General features: G+C 37.7%; 1 protein-coding gene across 2 annotated transcripts in view; it reads left to right on the top strand.

Moving 5' to 3' along the window:
• Positions 1-1,381: 1,381 nt before the first annotated feature.
• The window catches only part of ERC2 (ELKS/RAB6-interacting/CAST family member 2), a 439,036-nt gene continuing 422,412 nt past the window's right edge, over positions 1,382-18,005 (top strand). For both annotated transcript variants that reach the window (XM_032211271.1, XM_032211270.1), the window contains exon 1: positions 1,382-2,038. In XM_032211271.1, coding sequence (XP_032067162.1) covers positions 1,382-2,038 — 657 coding nt within the window. The remainder of the gene's footprint in view (positions 2,039-18,005) is intronic.

The following is an 18,005-nucleotide window of genomic DNA, read 5'->3' as shown; positions in this document are numbered from 1 at the left end:
AGCACCGTGAAGCTGTATTTAAGTTAAGTGCTATTGCCATTGCTGTAATACTAATTGCCTTTTCTGTGGCAGCGCTTTTCCTATGGAACACACTTCCCCCTGAAGTTTGGCATATCTCCACACTTTTAACTTTCTGTAAGTTTAGTTTAGTTTAGTTTATTTGTCTTGTATGCCGCCCACTCCCGAAGGACTCCGGGCGGCTCACAATAGACAAGGGAAGGGGGATAAATAGACAAAGACAACACTTTAAAAAACGCATCATTCACAGTTTCCGTGGGGCTGGATGTTTCACAAGTCCCCCGGCCTGCTGGAGCAGCCAGGACTTGGTGGCTTTGTGGAAGGCCGGGAGGGTAGTAAGGGTCCGGATCTCCACGGGGAGGTCATTCCAGAGGGTTGGAGCTGCAACAGAGAAGGCTCTCCCCCGGGGAGTTGCCAGCCGACATTGGCTGTCAGATGGAATCCGGAGGAGACCTAACCTTTAAAGACCCCGCTTTCTCATCAAGCATTGGGAGAAGATCAGATGATGCCACACAGACTGTGCCACACAGCACAGATTGGCACCAGGATCTTGTTATTTTAATATTTTGTTTTAACTGGTAGCACTTTTTTAGTTCTTAAAATGATTTTAAAGGTCTTCTAATCTTGGATTGGGAGCTGCCCAGAGTTGTCTGAAAGATGGGTGCCAATATAAATGCTTTAAAGAAATAAATAAAAATAAATAAATAGAATCTAATCTTTATGATTGCTGCTTTGGGAGTAGGAAATTACCCATCATGTTTCTGGCCATGTGACTATTAGTTCTGTATATTCAGTGACCATATGGATTTCATAACATATGAATGAAGCAAAGCTATAAATAATAATAAAATATATTCTTTGGTACAATGGTAGCTTACCTTCTTTAATGAAGCATTATTTACTAAATGCTCAACTTATTTTTGAAACTCAGGATTAATTACACAACCTGGAGAATTTCTAGCAATGCAACATTTCATCAGTTTTTAACATGATGTGTAATATGGTATTTTTAGCATTTCCTCTTTTCTAACCTCTGGTTACTAATTGAAAAAAAATATAAATATGAAGACTTAAAAAAATTATTACCAAGTTCAGTGAGTGGGATTTGCAATTTATATAATCTGATATATGACATAAATTAGTTCTCCCAGGTGTTGCTGCTATATTGTTACTCGCATAACAATAACACTGTTGTTTTATTTTCAGATCTTGAACCTGGAAAATTGATTTCAACGAATGTGTTGCCTTCTGGAAGAGTGCTGCAAAGCTGTTTGCCAACATTTTCAACTGAAAATTAATGCTAGGCATCCTACTTAAGAGAAGAATAGTTTCTTGTTAAGTAGTACCCCACAGTAAAATCAAAATGTACGGAAGTGCAAGAACAATCAGTAACCTGGAAGGCAGCCCTGCCAGATCTCCACGTTTGCCAAGATCACCTCGCCTGGGCCATCGGCGAACAAGTAGTGGAGGAGGTGGAGGGACAGGTAAAACTTTATCAATGGAGAACATTCAGTCACTTAATGCTGCCTATGCAACATCTGGACCAATGTATCTGAGTGACCATGAAGGTGTGGCATCTACTACTTTCCCAAAGGGCACAATGACTCTTGGAAGGGCTACAAATCGAGCTGTATACGGTGGACGAGTTACAGCGATGGGAAGCAGCCCTAATATTGCATCTGTTGGCCTCTCCCATTCAGATCTCCTTTCTTATACTGATCAGCATGGAGGGTTGACCACTTCCTCACATCATCACCATCATCAAATTCCTTCCATGCTGAGGCAAGTAAGAGACAGCACCATGCTAGATTTACAGGCTCAACTGAAGGAGTTACAAAGGGAAAATGACCTTCTAAGGAAAGAGCTAGACATCAAGGATAGCAAGCTTGGCTCTTCCATGAATAGCATCAAGACCTTCTGGAGTCCAGAGCTTAAAAAAGAAAGAGTTTTGCGCAAAGAGGAAGCAGCCAGAATGTCTGTTTTGAAAGAACAAATGAGGGTTTCTCATGAGGAGAATCAGGTAAGCAATGAACAGGGAATAATGACATATATCAATTGAGTAGCATGTCTTAATTTACTTACATGAGTATTCCTTAGTGATATTTCTTGTTCCTGTGAAACCAGAAAAACTGGGTATGTCTTTGATATGGTTGCCATCTATATTGTTACTGATACTTGATCACTCTTCAGTTTGCATTATTTTCAACAACGTCTATAAATGAATAAATATACATCTTTACCAGGCTAAGGGAACATACTCAGAAATAGGTGTCTGCTGGGCAGTTAGAACTATTCATTTATGTAAAAAAAGTCAAAACATGATGTTGTACTTTGAATTGCATCAACACATATTTCATTTGATAGTTGCTTTTCACTTCATTCTAGATTTTGAAGTGACTTAGTAAATGATCTCTTATGAGTAAAGGCCTATGTTAGTGGTGGCAAACCTATGATATGCAATTCTTGGAAAGGGAATACATCATTATGTTTTGGGTGATACACACCAGAGTTCAACATCTGACGAAAACTATTTTTGAAAGCACCCCCTATTCTTGTGTGGTTTTCTGAGTTATTGTGAGAATCGGGTGTGCTGTTGTGCGGCCACTAGAGTCTCCAAAAACCATGAAAGAACAGGGAGTGCTTTCATGTGGTTTTTTTGGAAATCAGAGGCCACAGAAGAGCATTCTGCAAGAGTGCTGCAGGAATTTTGTTCTGCAAGAAGAAAAGCCTTGTATGACCAAAAGCAATCTCAGGTAGGCCATGGGCCCTGTCAACTGAAAGAGAATAGTGCCTGAAGGTAAAAGAACATGGCAGATCCTGGGGGCCACTAGGCTGCAGGACAATTACACCATTCTCCAAGGCTTTTCCCTATTGAGCAATGGCATGAGGTGGTCTTTCTGAATGGCAGTGGTGGTAATAGGGCTGAAGCTGAGGCCCAGGCCTCTACTTCAGACTCACCCTTGGCATTGCCATCAGGTCTGCTGTTCAAGGTGACCTAGATGGTGATGAAGGGGGCGGCAGAGATAAAGAACTGCTTCTCTTTTGTTTGGGTATGTGTAGCAGAATCGAGTTAGGCATTTTTTGAATTTTCGACATGCCAAATCCAAAGGTTTCACCATCACTGGCCTAGAGTTATAAAACTGAAGATTCATCTGAATTACTATTACAACACCGTCCAAGGGCATGAGAAAGCAAAGGCAGAGAAATCATCTAAGAGCCGAGGTGGCGCAGTGGTTAGGGTGCAGTAGTGCAGGCCACTTTAGCTGACTGTGATCTGCAGTTCAGCGGTTCAAATCTCACCGGCTCAAGGTCGACTCAGCCTTCCATCCTTCCGAGGTGGGTAAAATGAGGACCTGGACTGTGGGGGCAAGTTGCTGACTCAATTTGCTAAAAAATTTGTAAACCACTTAGAGAGGGCTGAAAGCCCTATGAAGCGGTATATAAGTCTAATAAAATAATAAATAAATAAATAAATAAATAAATAAATAAATAAATAAATAAATCTTAGTGAGTCCTGGTAACTTGCTATTATTACAGTTTCATGACGTTAATGTTGGAATTGGAAACAGACAATTGCTTCCTGTGACAACCTGGACAGGATCGTATTATTGACAAAAACAGATTTTGTCCAATTTCCTTCATTACACATATGAATATTTCAATGGAAAGTACGTACAGTAGATTCATGACAACATGATTTCCATGAACTGACATGTCATTATGGATGATGTTTCTGAATTATTCTATTATATTTAGTAAATAAGCTTCTTTAGAAATGCTGAATAATTAATAAATTATTTCCTTTTATATCTTTTGGCCGTATTTTTGTTGAAAACTTGGCAGCTAGTCAAGAAAACTATGGACTCTTCTGAAATAAGATCTCCAAATAATTGCTTGGAAGGAGTTAGTAGTGGATGATGTTTGTGTTTAATTCTGGGTTAAAAATCACAAAAGTGTATGAGGTTCTGACTAGATTCAAAATGATTGTATTTGGATCTGGAAAGGAAATTAAAATATTATGGGGAAATTTTATTTAAATTGAGTGTAAAGGTAAAGGTTTCCCCTGTCCAGTTATGTCCAACTCTAGGGGGCAGTGGTCATCTCTGTTTCTTAGCCAAGGGAGACAGTCTTGTCCAAAGACACATCTGTGGTTATGTGGCCAGCATGAGTATACTGTGAGATTCATGGAATACTGTTATTGACTGATGGGGAACTTCTACTATTAAGAAGCATGACATACTGACATTTTCAAAACTAAGTATATTGTAATTTAAGATAATTAAAGGATGAGATGCTATCTTGAACATTGCAGTGGAGGATAGAAGCTTTTGGTCAGCATCCCTGGGTGTGGTTTTATATTTCTCCATTCCATAAGCACCACAAAGGTAATAGTAATAGCACTTAGACTTATATAGTGCTTCACAGTGCTTTACAGCCTTCTCTAAGCAGTTTACAGAGTCAGCATATCGCCCCCAACAATCTGGGTCCTCATTTTACCCACCTTGGAAGAATGGAAGGCTGACTCAACCTTGAGCCTGTTGGGATTCAAATTGCCAGATTGCAGGCTCTTGTACGTACATAGAATATACATAAAATATTTTTTTAAAAATCATAGAAAATTAGATGATAATAATAACAATACAAAATAATGATGAAACCTTATCAGTATATTAAAACCAATAAAAATAATTTAAAAACCTAATTAAAGAGATGTGACTTAACTTCTGAGAAGGTGAGAGATTGAAACCAGGTGCTTTTTCAAGAGACAACTGGACTTTCTTGTTTTTCTTTGAAGATGTTTTACTTCTCATCCAAGAAGCTTCTTCAGCTTTGACTAGATGGTGGGGAATGGAAGGATTTAAACTCCTTGAAGACAGCTGGTCATTTGCACTTTTTTTAGACAGTCATTGAGGCCACTTGGAGGTTTGTCTGCATCCTTAGGATCACCTGAGTGGTGCGAATGGGTGTGGAGGCTTTTTGGAGCTGTTGAAAGGACTATGTGATAGACTGGAGATAGATGATGTCATATCCTTCACCCTCTGTTGAGGAGAGCTGCTCAATTTTGACCTAGATGGTTTCTTTGACCCCTCTTTCAAACCAGAAAACACTAGAAACCAGTGTTAACTATGAATTGAGTACTACAAGAATTATATATTACACACACATACACGCACACGCACGCACATGCATGCACACACACACACACATGCACGCATGCACCCTCCCACATAAAATCAAAACTTAATTTCTGGTTAAACTTATAAGAAGCGAAGCACTCCCTTAGGTAATGAAACCTGAAAGATTTAATACTTAAATATAAACTGAATCTGGAAAACAGAAGGGCAACTGGTGTAGACTTTTCTTTATCACACTAACGCATTGAGGAAATTAGTTGAAATGACCCAATCCTTTTCCAGGATATCCCTTTATAGAGAGTACTGCAGGAATCCACACATGATATGACCCAGGCATGGATAACTGTAACCAGATTCAGAGTGATGTAGTGTGTTAATCAAAGATGTATCAGATCACAAGAATAATCATTGCCAAATTAGCTAGATGTAGGAGATAAGCAGACTGGGCTGGAATGTGTGGTTAAATATATCATCAGTTTGGAATCCTTGTGCTTCCACAAGAGACTTAAGTCCAGCCTTCCTTAAATTCTGTTGACCCTTATCTAGTGCCAATTTGACTGTTAGCTGACCAGATTCTTGTATATGGGTAAAGGTAAATGTTTCCCCTGTCCAGTGATGTCTAGGGAGCAATGCATTCATAAACATTAGAATTCAAAAGTGAAAAATAAGATGGAATATTAGAATACTTTAATTGGAAATACAGGTAGTCCTTGACTTATGACCACTTGTTTTAACAACCTCTGTAAGTTACCATGATGCTGAAAAAAATGATTTACAATTGGTCCTCACACTTATGACCATCGCAGGGTCCTCACAGTCACAAGATCAAAATTCAGATGCTTGGCAACTGGCATGTAATTATAAAGATTGCAATGTCCTGGGATCATGTGATTGTTCTTTGCAATCTCCCCAATAAGAAAGATCTAGAGCAGTGATGGCTAACCTTTTTGTTGTGGCGTGCTGAAAGTGTGTGCATGCGCACCCATAATGCAATGCGTGTGCGACCCTCCTCACTCCCCACTTCCTACATGACCCCAAATACCCGCCGCCCCTGTGCATGCACACACATTTCCCGAATGCACCCCGCATCCCGCGCATGCACAGCAGAGATCTGAAAACTAGCTGGCCATTGGGAGGCACGCTCACATGTGTGTTGGAGCTGAACTGGGGCAACGGCTTGCATGCCTACAGAGAGGGCTCTGTGTGCCACCTGTGGCACGCATGCCATAGGTTCGCCATCATGTATCTAGGGGAATCCAGATTTGCTTAATGGTCATGAGATTCACTTAATGACCATGACAAAAAAAGTTTGTAAAATTGGGTGTACCTCCTTTTAATGACTGCATTGCTCAGCAAAGGAAATTCCAGTCCAATGGTGATCATAAGTCACTGACTACCATCCTATACAATTTTTTTCATTCCATCTAGCCCTACATAGCACTCTTTCTTGTGCTTGGTATGCTAATTATACAAGAGCTTGGGTGAGAAAGAGATGCAGTGCTTTCTCAGGAACAAAATGTTGCAATTGTCACTATTGGGGGGAAAAAAAGCAGTTTTCCCAGAGCTGAAATATTGTTATTGCTTTGCTCAACAATTGTCTTTGATGAATAGAATTATAAGCATTAAACCATTGCACGGAAGGTCCTTCAATAAAATAAAGTAAAACCAAAATAAAATATAATAATCTTGATTCAGATTTCTACTGTACCCAACTAGTTAAGCTGTGTGTTAAAAGAAAATGTTAACATGAAGAGTGTCAAATCAGTCTACTATTGTTAATGCTTAGTACTTCTTGGGAGTGTTTTTTCTTTCTTTCTGCAGCTGTTTAGCCCTTATGTTGTTATGTAATACTTATGAAATATATATACTTTACTCATAGTAGTTAGTGCTTTGTTCTGTACAAATTTCAAATGCTGAAAGGAAATGATCCATAAGAACATCTGTGGTAAGGCAATTCTCTCCTTTAAAGACAATTTGACTATGAAAGTCAATGTTTGGCTTTTATCTCCATGAGGTTCCACATGACCAAGAAGTTGTGTTGTCAGGACCAGCCTTACCAGAGCTTGGCAGAAGGAGGGAGAAAGGTAATGGGGGAGAGAAACAAACGAATCCCCCACTAAATATGTGGAGTCATATTGGCAATTCCATGTTAAGGGAGGTATCAATTTCAAAGAACATCCCCTCCGTAGAATCAGCATTCCCTCCCCACTCCAGGGGAAGGTTACTGCAAAATCCCAATTTCCTTCCAATCAGCTGGGACTTGGGAGGCAGAGAATAGATGGTGGTGGAGCCAGTCAGAGGTGGCATTTACCGGCTCTCCGGACTATTCAAAATTTCCACTACCGGTTCTCCAGAACTGGACACAACCTGCTGAATACCATATCTGTTTGGCATGCTTTTCAATCATACCTAGAAGGAAAGATTGAAAGATTCCAAGTAGAATAACTCTATCCTCTCACTTAATAGAAGTTCATTGGTTTGCATATTACCTGAGATAGTTATCTTATTATCCTTCATATTAATATAGTTTGAGCCCATTTTTGAGTTTATGGATAGGATTGTCTAATAGACTTTTTAAATTATTGGCTAGGTTTAGTGCCAGAATGTGATATCCTTGTTTGAGCACCAGTGTGTTGTGTGAACTGAACTTGTACACCATGATTTATAGTTTAGGGAGTTATGCAGTCGTGACTTGGAATATACTACTCAGTAGCCTATTGGGAAAAAAACCCTATCTAGGTAGTTCCAGAGAGAAGTCTGCTAATGCAATTTGTTGAAAAATACTGTGGTACTATTTTTTCTACATCATTTTTGTACATAATTATTTTCTGAAGAGAAATTAGAAATGGGGATAAAATATGTACAAAGGGTTAGATTGAAAGGATCTTCTGGCAAAATTTTCTGAGTTATTTGCTTGGAGATGTTTCATTATTTGACTAGGAAACACTATTAGTGCTAGTGATTGTGGGATTTATTTTCTGTTTATATGTATGTAGTAGCATGCCCTTCCAGTATTGGTGGGGGTATGTTTTCCTCCTTGGTATTTCCTGCTTTAGGGTATTATTATTTTCTGCTTGATTGTTTGTCAGGTGTTAATCTCTGTTTCTCTTGGTGTTGAATATAGAAGAAGATTGTGTTCTGGTCTTTATGTTTCGTTTTTAAAGTTTTTTATTGTCTCTTTTGAATGATGTGTAAATATGATTCATCTGTATGTGTCCATTGATGGCTGATTTGTCTGAGTGCCAAGCTTCCAAGAATTCCTTTGCATTTTGGGATTTAGTTGGTCTAAGTTACTTGCAGTTTTTCAGTTCCCCTATTGTTGAGTCTGTCCATATGTTGTGAGATTAGGGAGTTTTCATAGTCTCTTCTAACTGCTAGTTGATGTTCATGGACCTGCTCTGCTAATTTTTTATCTGTCTCTCTTACATAGTTACTGTTAGTCTTTATACTGCATGTTGGAGATAATGCCTGTTTTTTTTTTCCTTGGGCTACTGGGCCTTTTGGTTTACTTAAGACATTTTGGAAAGCTTTAGTTGGTTTGTGCAGTAAGGTGGTGCCTTGTGGTTGTAGTAGTCTGTTGGTTGTTTTTGAGATATTTCTGATGTATGGCTGTGCTATCCTTTTTACAGCTTGTATTGGTTGCATTGTAGTGGGTTGAGTGGTCAGGTTCTTTTTGATAAAGATGTGAGGATATCCAGTTTGTTGAAAAATGTTGTTGCATAAGTTTTCTGGTGTTCTGGGTTATTGCAGTGTGTTTTTGCTCATCAGAATAATGTTCCACAGCAATTCTTGTGAGACGTTGGGTTGTTATTTTGATAATGAAGTACCTGGATCGTGTTTCTAATTTGTCATAAATGCCTCTGCAGATGAGGTTATCCAGGAAGTTGTTTTTTCTTTCCTTGTGAATTTCATTCCTTTTAAGATTTTGCTTGTTTCATGTGTCTTCTGTAGTTTTTATTTATTTTTTATTATGCTGAAGATGTCATTTTTAGACATTGCATTGCAATCTCTGCTATGAATCCTGAGAGTGATTTCCATGGATATTCCTCTAATTTGTTGGCATATTGTCCATCAATTTGAAAATAGGTAGTGAGGCAAAGTTTGATAAAGTCCATGATTCTGGATAGTTCAATGTGCATTTAGTTAAATCGGATGTGTTGTGTAGTACTGCTGCCATAAATTCTTTCACCAGTTCTGGGTCTATGGATATAAAGAACACCTTACCATCAAATGAAACCATTATGACAAATGAGATAAGGAATGTATTAGAGGTGAGAATTCACCTACAAGTAATATCAATAGACTACAGTGTTGGAAAAACTTTGATGTTCTGATAGGAAAAATCCATTATAAATACCTGCATAGAATTAGTAACCTAGTCTTATACTAGGCAAGGTGAGATGAACTATGTGAGATGAACAGTGCCGTCTGCACTGTAAATACGTAATGAGGTTTTTTTTTTTTGTATTTTGTAAATCTTGCCTTTTTTTATAACCTTCAATAATTTTTTTTTTTTAAAAAGAAACCATTATTTTATTATCTTCTGTTATTAGATTATTATTATTAGATCTTTGATTTTCTGGAAGAACTGTGGTCGGGCGCTGATAGAATATTCTCTCTCCTCTGTGAGATGTTCAAGTTTACTGTAAATTCTTTGACTGTTGTATGTGGGGCTGTGGCAATGATACCATTGGACAAAGAGGTATATTGGGCTTGTGTATTTTTGGATATCCACTGAAGTGGGAAAATGGGTCCATTGTTTTTCATCTGCCACTGTTCTTCTTTGCTATCTGACTTTCATGATTAGTTCATTAAGGGTTCTCTTAATGAAGTTATCAAATTTCTGTACCAAGTTGGTGCATGCAGGGATGTAGATTTATTTGTCTTCTATTAATTCTTTGACTTTTTGTGTATATTGTGAGCTGTCCATAACAATTGTGGATTGGCCTTTGCCTGATGGTGATGATGATGATGGTTTGGTCTTTCTTTAGATTTTTGAGTGCATCTCTGTCCTCTGCTTTGAGCTGATTCTGATTCTGTGTTCTTCTGATCTGTAGGATTATTGTCTGCTTTATGTTTTCTTGGGTTTTTATTGTAGGATCTGTGGTTTTAAATGCTGCTTCTAAGGCTGCAAAGAATTCTCACTGATTAGCATTATCTATTTATAGTTGAGACCTTTCTGGAGGATATTGTGTTCTGCAGTAGATAGTGGGCGACTGGACATCTTGACAACACATTCAGGTTCCGGAACCTCTTTGCTTCTGGGATATAGTTTGGCTTGAAGTTTCGCTTTTCTTTTTTCAGCTTGTACTACCATGGGTACATAAAAATGTCTTTTCCTCAGCCTGCTCTGAAATTGATATGATTAATTAATTGGCACGTACATTATATTCAGTTTTATGGCTTAGTGCTCAATACACTCAAATAATGTTAAAAATGGCAAGAGTTGTGTCTCCAACATATATGCCATATGACTAAATGCATGATGAAAAAAGCAGCATTATTAGCGCATCTCTCTTCTCATGTACACACCATGATATAGGATTTTCTTTTCTTTTTTGGGATGGTCGGGGTATGTTATTGATGGCAACCACAGCAGCAACATTATTTGGCTATTTTCTCTCCTCACCTCCTAAATTTACAATTCTGGCAACAGGTTGCAAAAGTAAAACTCTGGCAAGGAACACGGAAAGATAAGGAAATCCCTCTAGATTTACTCTGAATAAATGAATGAAAAATCACCTAGTAGCATCTCTCAATAAACAAACATTATCGTGTGGCATTAGATGCCAGATAGATATGTAAAAATAATTGTGAGAAAGCATCATTATGTACAGTAATTTATTTGATTGCTATATGTAGGAAAGAAGCTTTGAGTTAATGAAGTAATTGGTCTTAAGAGTGACTTGTTTTTCTATTGGTAATGATATATGGCTAATTTAGATTGGGAACTGCATCATATCTGATCATTTATTTTAAATTTTCTTCTATCACTTCATCTGTGTGTGATTAAAGAAAGATAAGTGTGCAAAAGATAATATGAAATATGAATAGGTTCAAATGTAGACTTTAACACCTTCTTCTGGTTTTGAGGCAATGGCAATGAATCATACACTTGTAGTTATAGGTAGTGTTTGATCACTAAACTAACGAATACAGATTCTCTAGAATAACAAACACCATATGCCAGTCATGCAAATATAGACACAGTGGTATAGAAAAATGTTTCCTTTAAAAAATGTAAATGCATTCCTCCCTCATAATATAATCTCATTCAAGATTAATCAGACTTCAGTCCTACTGTATTAAAATGAGGCTTATTGTGGTTTGTTTGAGGTCCAACAGCACAATCCTATACAAATGTACTAAAAAAGCACAGCATCCAGTAAGAATTACCTCAGGAAAAAAGATATAAGGTCATGAGCATACAAAAGTTATGCTGCCATCCACACCTTCAACCAATAAAGCTCTTAAAATCAGCAGAGCCATTTCTTATACATTTATCCATAAATACATTAAACAATCAAACAATCAGACAGCCTTGTTTATTCCCTGCTCAGTGCTGAACTATTTGTATAGTGTTCCATTTATTCTCTCTCACGCTTTTCTTTTAATAATAGTCAGCAATCAGTCAATCCTTTATTTATGCAAAGCGTAATCAAGCTTATTCACTTGATCACCTCTGCGTTGATCTCATCACTTCTAAGCTTCCTTCCAGGTCTCTTAAGACCTGGTTGTGCCAGCAGGACTGGGGATGGGTGACTTTGTGACTTTGTGGTATGACTCCATTAGCATCTCTATATCTATTATGTTCTTGTCTGCTTTATTTATTTATTTTTTAAAATGTTTTTATAATTAATGAAAACACTGGTTTTGCATATTTATTCATTGTTCTTCACTTCGTTGTATACTGCTCAGAGTTACCTTGGCGAAAAGGTTGCTTATATAAATTAGATCAATCATACACTTTTTCTCCATCAAGAAATACCACGTACACTTTCTTTTTTCATATTCATAATTTTCTCCACAACTTGATGAAAAAATCAAAATCTGGTTTGCACAAGAGTTCCCTGGCATAAAGCCAAATTGTACTTGTCCCATTTTGCTCATTGACAAGGAATAAAAGGTGATGTAAAAAGAAAAATGTGATTTTTCAAATTTCTGCTCATAATACGTGTGTGTGTTTATAAAACAGTTATGAATAGAAAGTTGAAAAATCATATTTTTCTTTTTACATCATCTTTTATTCCTTTAAATGGTCCCATTCATATTTGACAAAGTTACGTATATATGATTATTTATTTACTTACTGTAACATAACTTGGCTTCTTATATAATAGAAGAAAAATGATTACAAAATTCTATGACTCTTCATGTTCCGGATAAATTATTTGAGAAACTATTCCTCTGAAAAGTACAAGAAGTAGAAAGGAAAATTCATATTGCTTTTGTAGGAGATGGGCAATTTGTGGTTGGTGGGCAAACATGTAAAGTTTTTAGAACATAATATTTTGAGAAAAGTAGTCCTCTTCAAAATGGTATCACGGTCATAATTTTTCTCCTTATTAGAAGGCAGACTGGTAGCCTCTTTATTCTAGTTTTCCTCAGGACACTTCCTAGCTTTCTCAGCATTCTTGTATAACATAAAAAAGAAACTGACGCTTGCTGTTTTTCCTGCCCATCTCCCATTTAATGTCTGCTATAATTAAAAGATTCTAAACAAAAGCCAGTTAGGATAGGGAAACTGAAGTTTTGGGGCACATCTTGCCCACAGGTATTAAATTATATGCATATCATTTCTGAATTCTGTAGGCCAGGTAACTTCTGAATTGTAATTCATCACCACAGAATTGATGAGTTAGAAGAGACCACAAGAATCATTGAGCCCAGTTCTTTTTGATATACAAGGTAACCATCTAAAATATCTGTGATCTCTATTTAAATATCTCTAAACCGTCCAAAGTTAAAGAAGCTACCAATTTTATAGGAAGATTGTTCCTGTTCTGACCTAGACTTCCCCAGCAGCATGAAGCCAAGTCCTCATCCTGATAAACCCCTTGTATTTAATTTACAGTGGATTCCTCTCCAGCAAAGTCCTGGACCACAGTCTTTCAAGATAGTGCACAATTGCCAACCTTTATCAGGCTTGGAGAGTGGCCAGGCCAACATCTTTCAGATGCCGCAATACTTGGCAAGAATGCAGGAATGAACTAATTTTCTCCTGCAAACCCCCTTCCCTTTTGCGCTCCTCTTTTATTCCCTATGGGAGGGGCCATTTACCATTCACCTGTGGCTTTACTCCCAAGTCGACTCTTGCTCCTTAGCTGTTCTCTTCATCTGGCAACTCTGCGCATGCGCACACTGGGAACCAGCTGTTCATATGCCTCACTGATGTCTGACTCTGAAGGCAGCTGATAACTGTCAGATGGCCCTGGCCCCATCTCTGCCTCCAATACAGAGCACTCATCAGAGCCTTCCCCAGACTCCTGGACTGGCCCATGTTCCTCCTCAACCTCCTCACTGTCAGAATCTGCTGCCAGCTCCACTGGCCACTGGTGGGCCACAATAGTTCCAGTGTCCCCACCAGTGTAATCAAATCCACTTCTGTGTAAAATTCCTTTAGAGGCCTTGCTACTTAGGTCAGTGGAATATATTTCATCTCAGTATAAGACTGCAATCTTATTCTTCTTTTATTTGGGAGGTTTAAAGGTCATTTGACAGGCAAGGCTTTTTTATTCCTTACCAACTAAGCTCACCCATCATCCCACACCATAATGGTTATTTGTTTTTCTTTTAATGCATTTTACACTTTCAGTCATCACAGTTTTCTAAAGTAAGGTTTGTGGTCTGTGGCCTATTGTAATATATACTCCTAGCCAATTGTGGTTTATTTGATTGTCCGTGGTTAAAATCTGCCTTAGCATAAACATACAAAGCAGATTATAGAAATTGTGTGATGAAAGGTATGATTGAAAGGTGTGATTACTTGGATTATATGGAAGAACACAGCGTTAAGCTGTTGATGTATTCTTATGAATTATTTATCTGCCTAATATTGCAGTATTTTACATTAAAAGGCTTTCTTGTCTTTAATAACAATTTCAATTTTCTTTTGGTTCCTCTGTGATTGTGATACAGCCCTGGAGATTTACTCCATATTATTTTTCAGAATATTAGTTCTATTCTGTCTTTCTGAAACTTTACATCATCCTGTTGCCTAGAGGAAGAGCAGAAATTACTTTTTCCAGAGGAAAAAGGGAGAAATGTAGTAGAGGATCAAGCCTACCTCAACTAGATATAGCTCCAGAAATTTTGACTGTGTTGGACACGGCACCTGATTATAATGTCTTATGATTTGGGGCATGGTGTTATTAGTTTTCCTATCATATAGTTAACAGGTCTTATTCAATTTGTCTACATTAATGGGTGCCATTCTAGAGCCTTTATAGCAGGGGTGTCAAACTCACGTTGTCATGGCAGCACCTTGTGATGTATCAGGACTTCACCCACTTCATGTGGCAGTGCATGACACACCGACCCACGGGCTGGGTGTTTGACAGGCCTGCCCTATAGAATACTTTAAAATACTTTAAATAATGTCTCCATTCTGTAGTGCTCATTCTTACCTTCCTTTTGCATAGGGTTGGTATATTTGTTTATATAATTTCTTTTTTAAAAACAACAACAACTGGATTTTATATTTTTACATTGCCTGATTTTATATTTGTTGTTATTGGATTGTTGTGCTGCTCAGAGTTGCATTTTGAAAGAGGATGGCTATACAAATTTGATAAGTAAATAAATAAATAACTTATTCACAGTGAAAGGTACACAGATCTGTATTAAATTCAGACCCAATTATTTCCGAAAGCCACCTCTATGGTTCAACATTTCATCACCTTTCTAGAGATTTTAGAATATAGAGCAAAAGATAAATGGAAAAACTTTGGGATAGAAATTACAAACTGATAATAGCTACAGCACATAAGGAAAATATTTATAAAATATTTTATAGGTGGCATTTGCCACCGGCAAGACTAGCAAAAATGTTTAAAAATACGTCCGCCAAATGTTGGAAATGTAATCAGACTCCAAGTACTTATTATCGTATATGGTGGTCATGTGTGAAAGCAAGAAAATATTCGTCGAAAATACATATGTGGCTGGAAAAGATAATTAAGCAGCATATAGACTTAAAGCCAGGATTATTCCTGTTAGGCATAATACCAGAAAGCTATGATAAAGGGACTAAACACTTAATGCTACCTGTATTGATATCAGCCACAAATTTATTCACACAATATTGGAAAACTGGGAACACCTCACCAGATGAAAACATAATTTGGAAAATATTGGACTGTGCAGAGATGTGTAGATTGACATTGAAAATAAAAGATAAAGGCGATACAGAGTACTATACAATGTGGAATAGGTTTTATCAATGGTTAGAGATTAGAGGTATAAGTTAGATGAAGAAAGATTATTGTTATGTGTATGTAAAATATGAATGTTGTCTATAATTATAAGCATGTTAGTACAATGAATATGATCATAAATAAGTTGATATAATTATAAATATTGTTATAGCTATTATGTGTATTATTATTATCACTATTAGTATATCTGTTATTTTCTTTTTTTGTAAAACGAAATGCCTGGACAATATACTGTCTTCAAAATATATAAAAAAAGAATATAGAACAAAATCATAGGCTTAGAAGAGACCTTGGAGGTCTTCTGGTCCAAACCCGTGCTCAAGACAGGAGACCTTATAGCAGTGATGGCTAATCTTTTTGTTGTTGAATGCCAAAAATGTGAGAGTGTACTTGCAACAGTATGCGCATGTGCGTATAATGCAAAGTGTGCCCCCCCATGTGCACTGAACTACTCATCTCCAAGCTGAGCTTGGTATTTCCTCCGGGTGTCTGGTGAAGGCCATTTTCACCCTCCCTAGGGTCCAGGAAAGCCTCCAGAGCCTGGGGAGGGCAAAAAACGGGCCCAATGGGTTTACCGGAAGTTCAGAAACGATGGGTCTCCAGAGTCTTCCCCAGGCTCCAGAGGTTTTCCTGAAGCCTAGGGAGGGTGAAAACTCCTGAAGCCTAGGGAGGGTGAAATCAGCAGGCTGGTGCGCACATGCACGCTGGAGATGATAGCTCCCGTGCTGGGAGATATGGCTGCGCGTGCCATCTGTGGCATGCGTGCCATAGGTTCACCATCATGGCCTTATAGCATTCTGGTCAAATGTCTATTTTTGAGAACCTCCAGTGATGAAGCACCCACAACTCTGGAAATCAAGCTATTCCATTGACTAGTTGTTCTTGGTCATTTAATTGGTAGCATTAAGTTCCCTATTGGTGCTGGCAGAGACAGGATTAACTGTATCCTCCAAGCTTGATAGATAGAACAGCTGTTTCAGTTTCAGTTTCAGTGTCTGGATAGAAATATAATTGAATTTCCAGTCAATACCACTGAGGGCAAATCAGGCGAGGGAGTAAGGTTTTTTAAATAGGTTTTTATTTATTATATGATGGATTTTAAAAATGTTTGTAAACTTCTTGGAGTCACCTATCTGTGGCTTGGGTGGCTATAAATATTTGTTTAACAAAAACTATAAAATCTAAGTGTGAGAATCTTTTGTGTGTGTAAGCATGTAGTAAAAATATTTGGGGAAAGGAAGAGAGGAATAGATGAACTCATAGTAGCAGAGATATGAGAATCAGGTGAACAGATAATATTTTATCTTGATATACAGCACATAGAGACAGATTTCACACCTCATACCTAAGCCTCAATGAGCTCATATTACAATATAATGTACCCTTCTACAATAATTTTTCTGCTGTTAATAATAAACTTTGAAGCACTTTGGATTCTTAACTGTAGAAACAGATTACTCAAACAATTTAATTAGATTTTCAGAGGGAATTTATTTCCCAGATTGGAATCACGAAGTGTGAAGACCCTCATTTGCTAACTTTTTGTATCAAGCTATGCTACATAACAGAACTGTGTTCTGCTTTAATGCTAAGGGGAGTCATGATTCCTTTTTGTCACTGGAAAAAAACCCCATCACTCCAGATTTTTGCTAAATCAGGGGTGTCAAACTCAATTGTGCATCAGGCTGCATCAGGATTGTGTTTGACCTGGGGGGGGGGGGCGTGGGATGTATGGCTGGGATGGGTATGGCCAGCTTGATGTCACTCATGTCTGGGGTCCTGTTATTGGCCATGATGGCCTCCTGCAGCCCTCCCGGGCTCCATTTTCCCTGTTCACAGTCATAAGCAGTCATGGTCCAAAATGGAGCCAGGGAAGGCAGCGCGTGGCTCTCCCAAGCTCCGCTTTCAGTAGCAGAGGCACCGTGGGCCAGTTATTTATTTATTTATAAAATAATAGTATGATATCTAACAAATATGATAGGCAGACCCCTTTAGCCATCAAGTTTTGTCTTCCACTCTATAGCCTCCATAAACTTTTTTTTAGAACTTTAGGGGTCCTTTTGAAAGTTTTGGGAAGCATTGTAAAATGCTCTTACATTCTGTAAAGAAATGTTGGTAGCTTTTGTATATTTCATTGGCCCTTTGAAATAAAAAATATTCACAATTAAAAGAAAAACAACATTGCAACTATTTAAGAAAGCCTACCCCCAATGTCTGTTCAATGCTTGTAAGGATTTGGGAAATGTTAGTCAGGATGGTAAGTTTTAATTAATGTCTGCATGTTCTTATTAAGAATAACATGCTGTGTAATGAACAGTACAAGGGATGCATAAATTTAGCATTAATTGTCCTATGAAGATGGTCAAGTCATGAAGGAATAAGATTTGATTTGCTTTCAGCTCAGTCATATTAGTTA

This window comes from Thamnophis elegans, chromosome 2 (assembly GCF_009769535.1).
Source record: "Thamnophis elegans isolate rThaEle1 chromosome 2, rThaEle1.pri, whole genome shotgun sequence".
NCBI classification, from domain to species: domain Eukaryota; kingdom Metazoa; phylum Chordata; class Lepidosauria; order Squamata; family Colubridae; genus Thamnophis; species Thamnophis elegans.
This window is presented reverse-complemented; position numbering and strand designations above follow the sequence as displayed.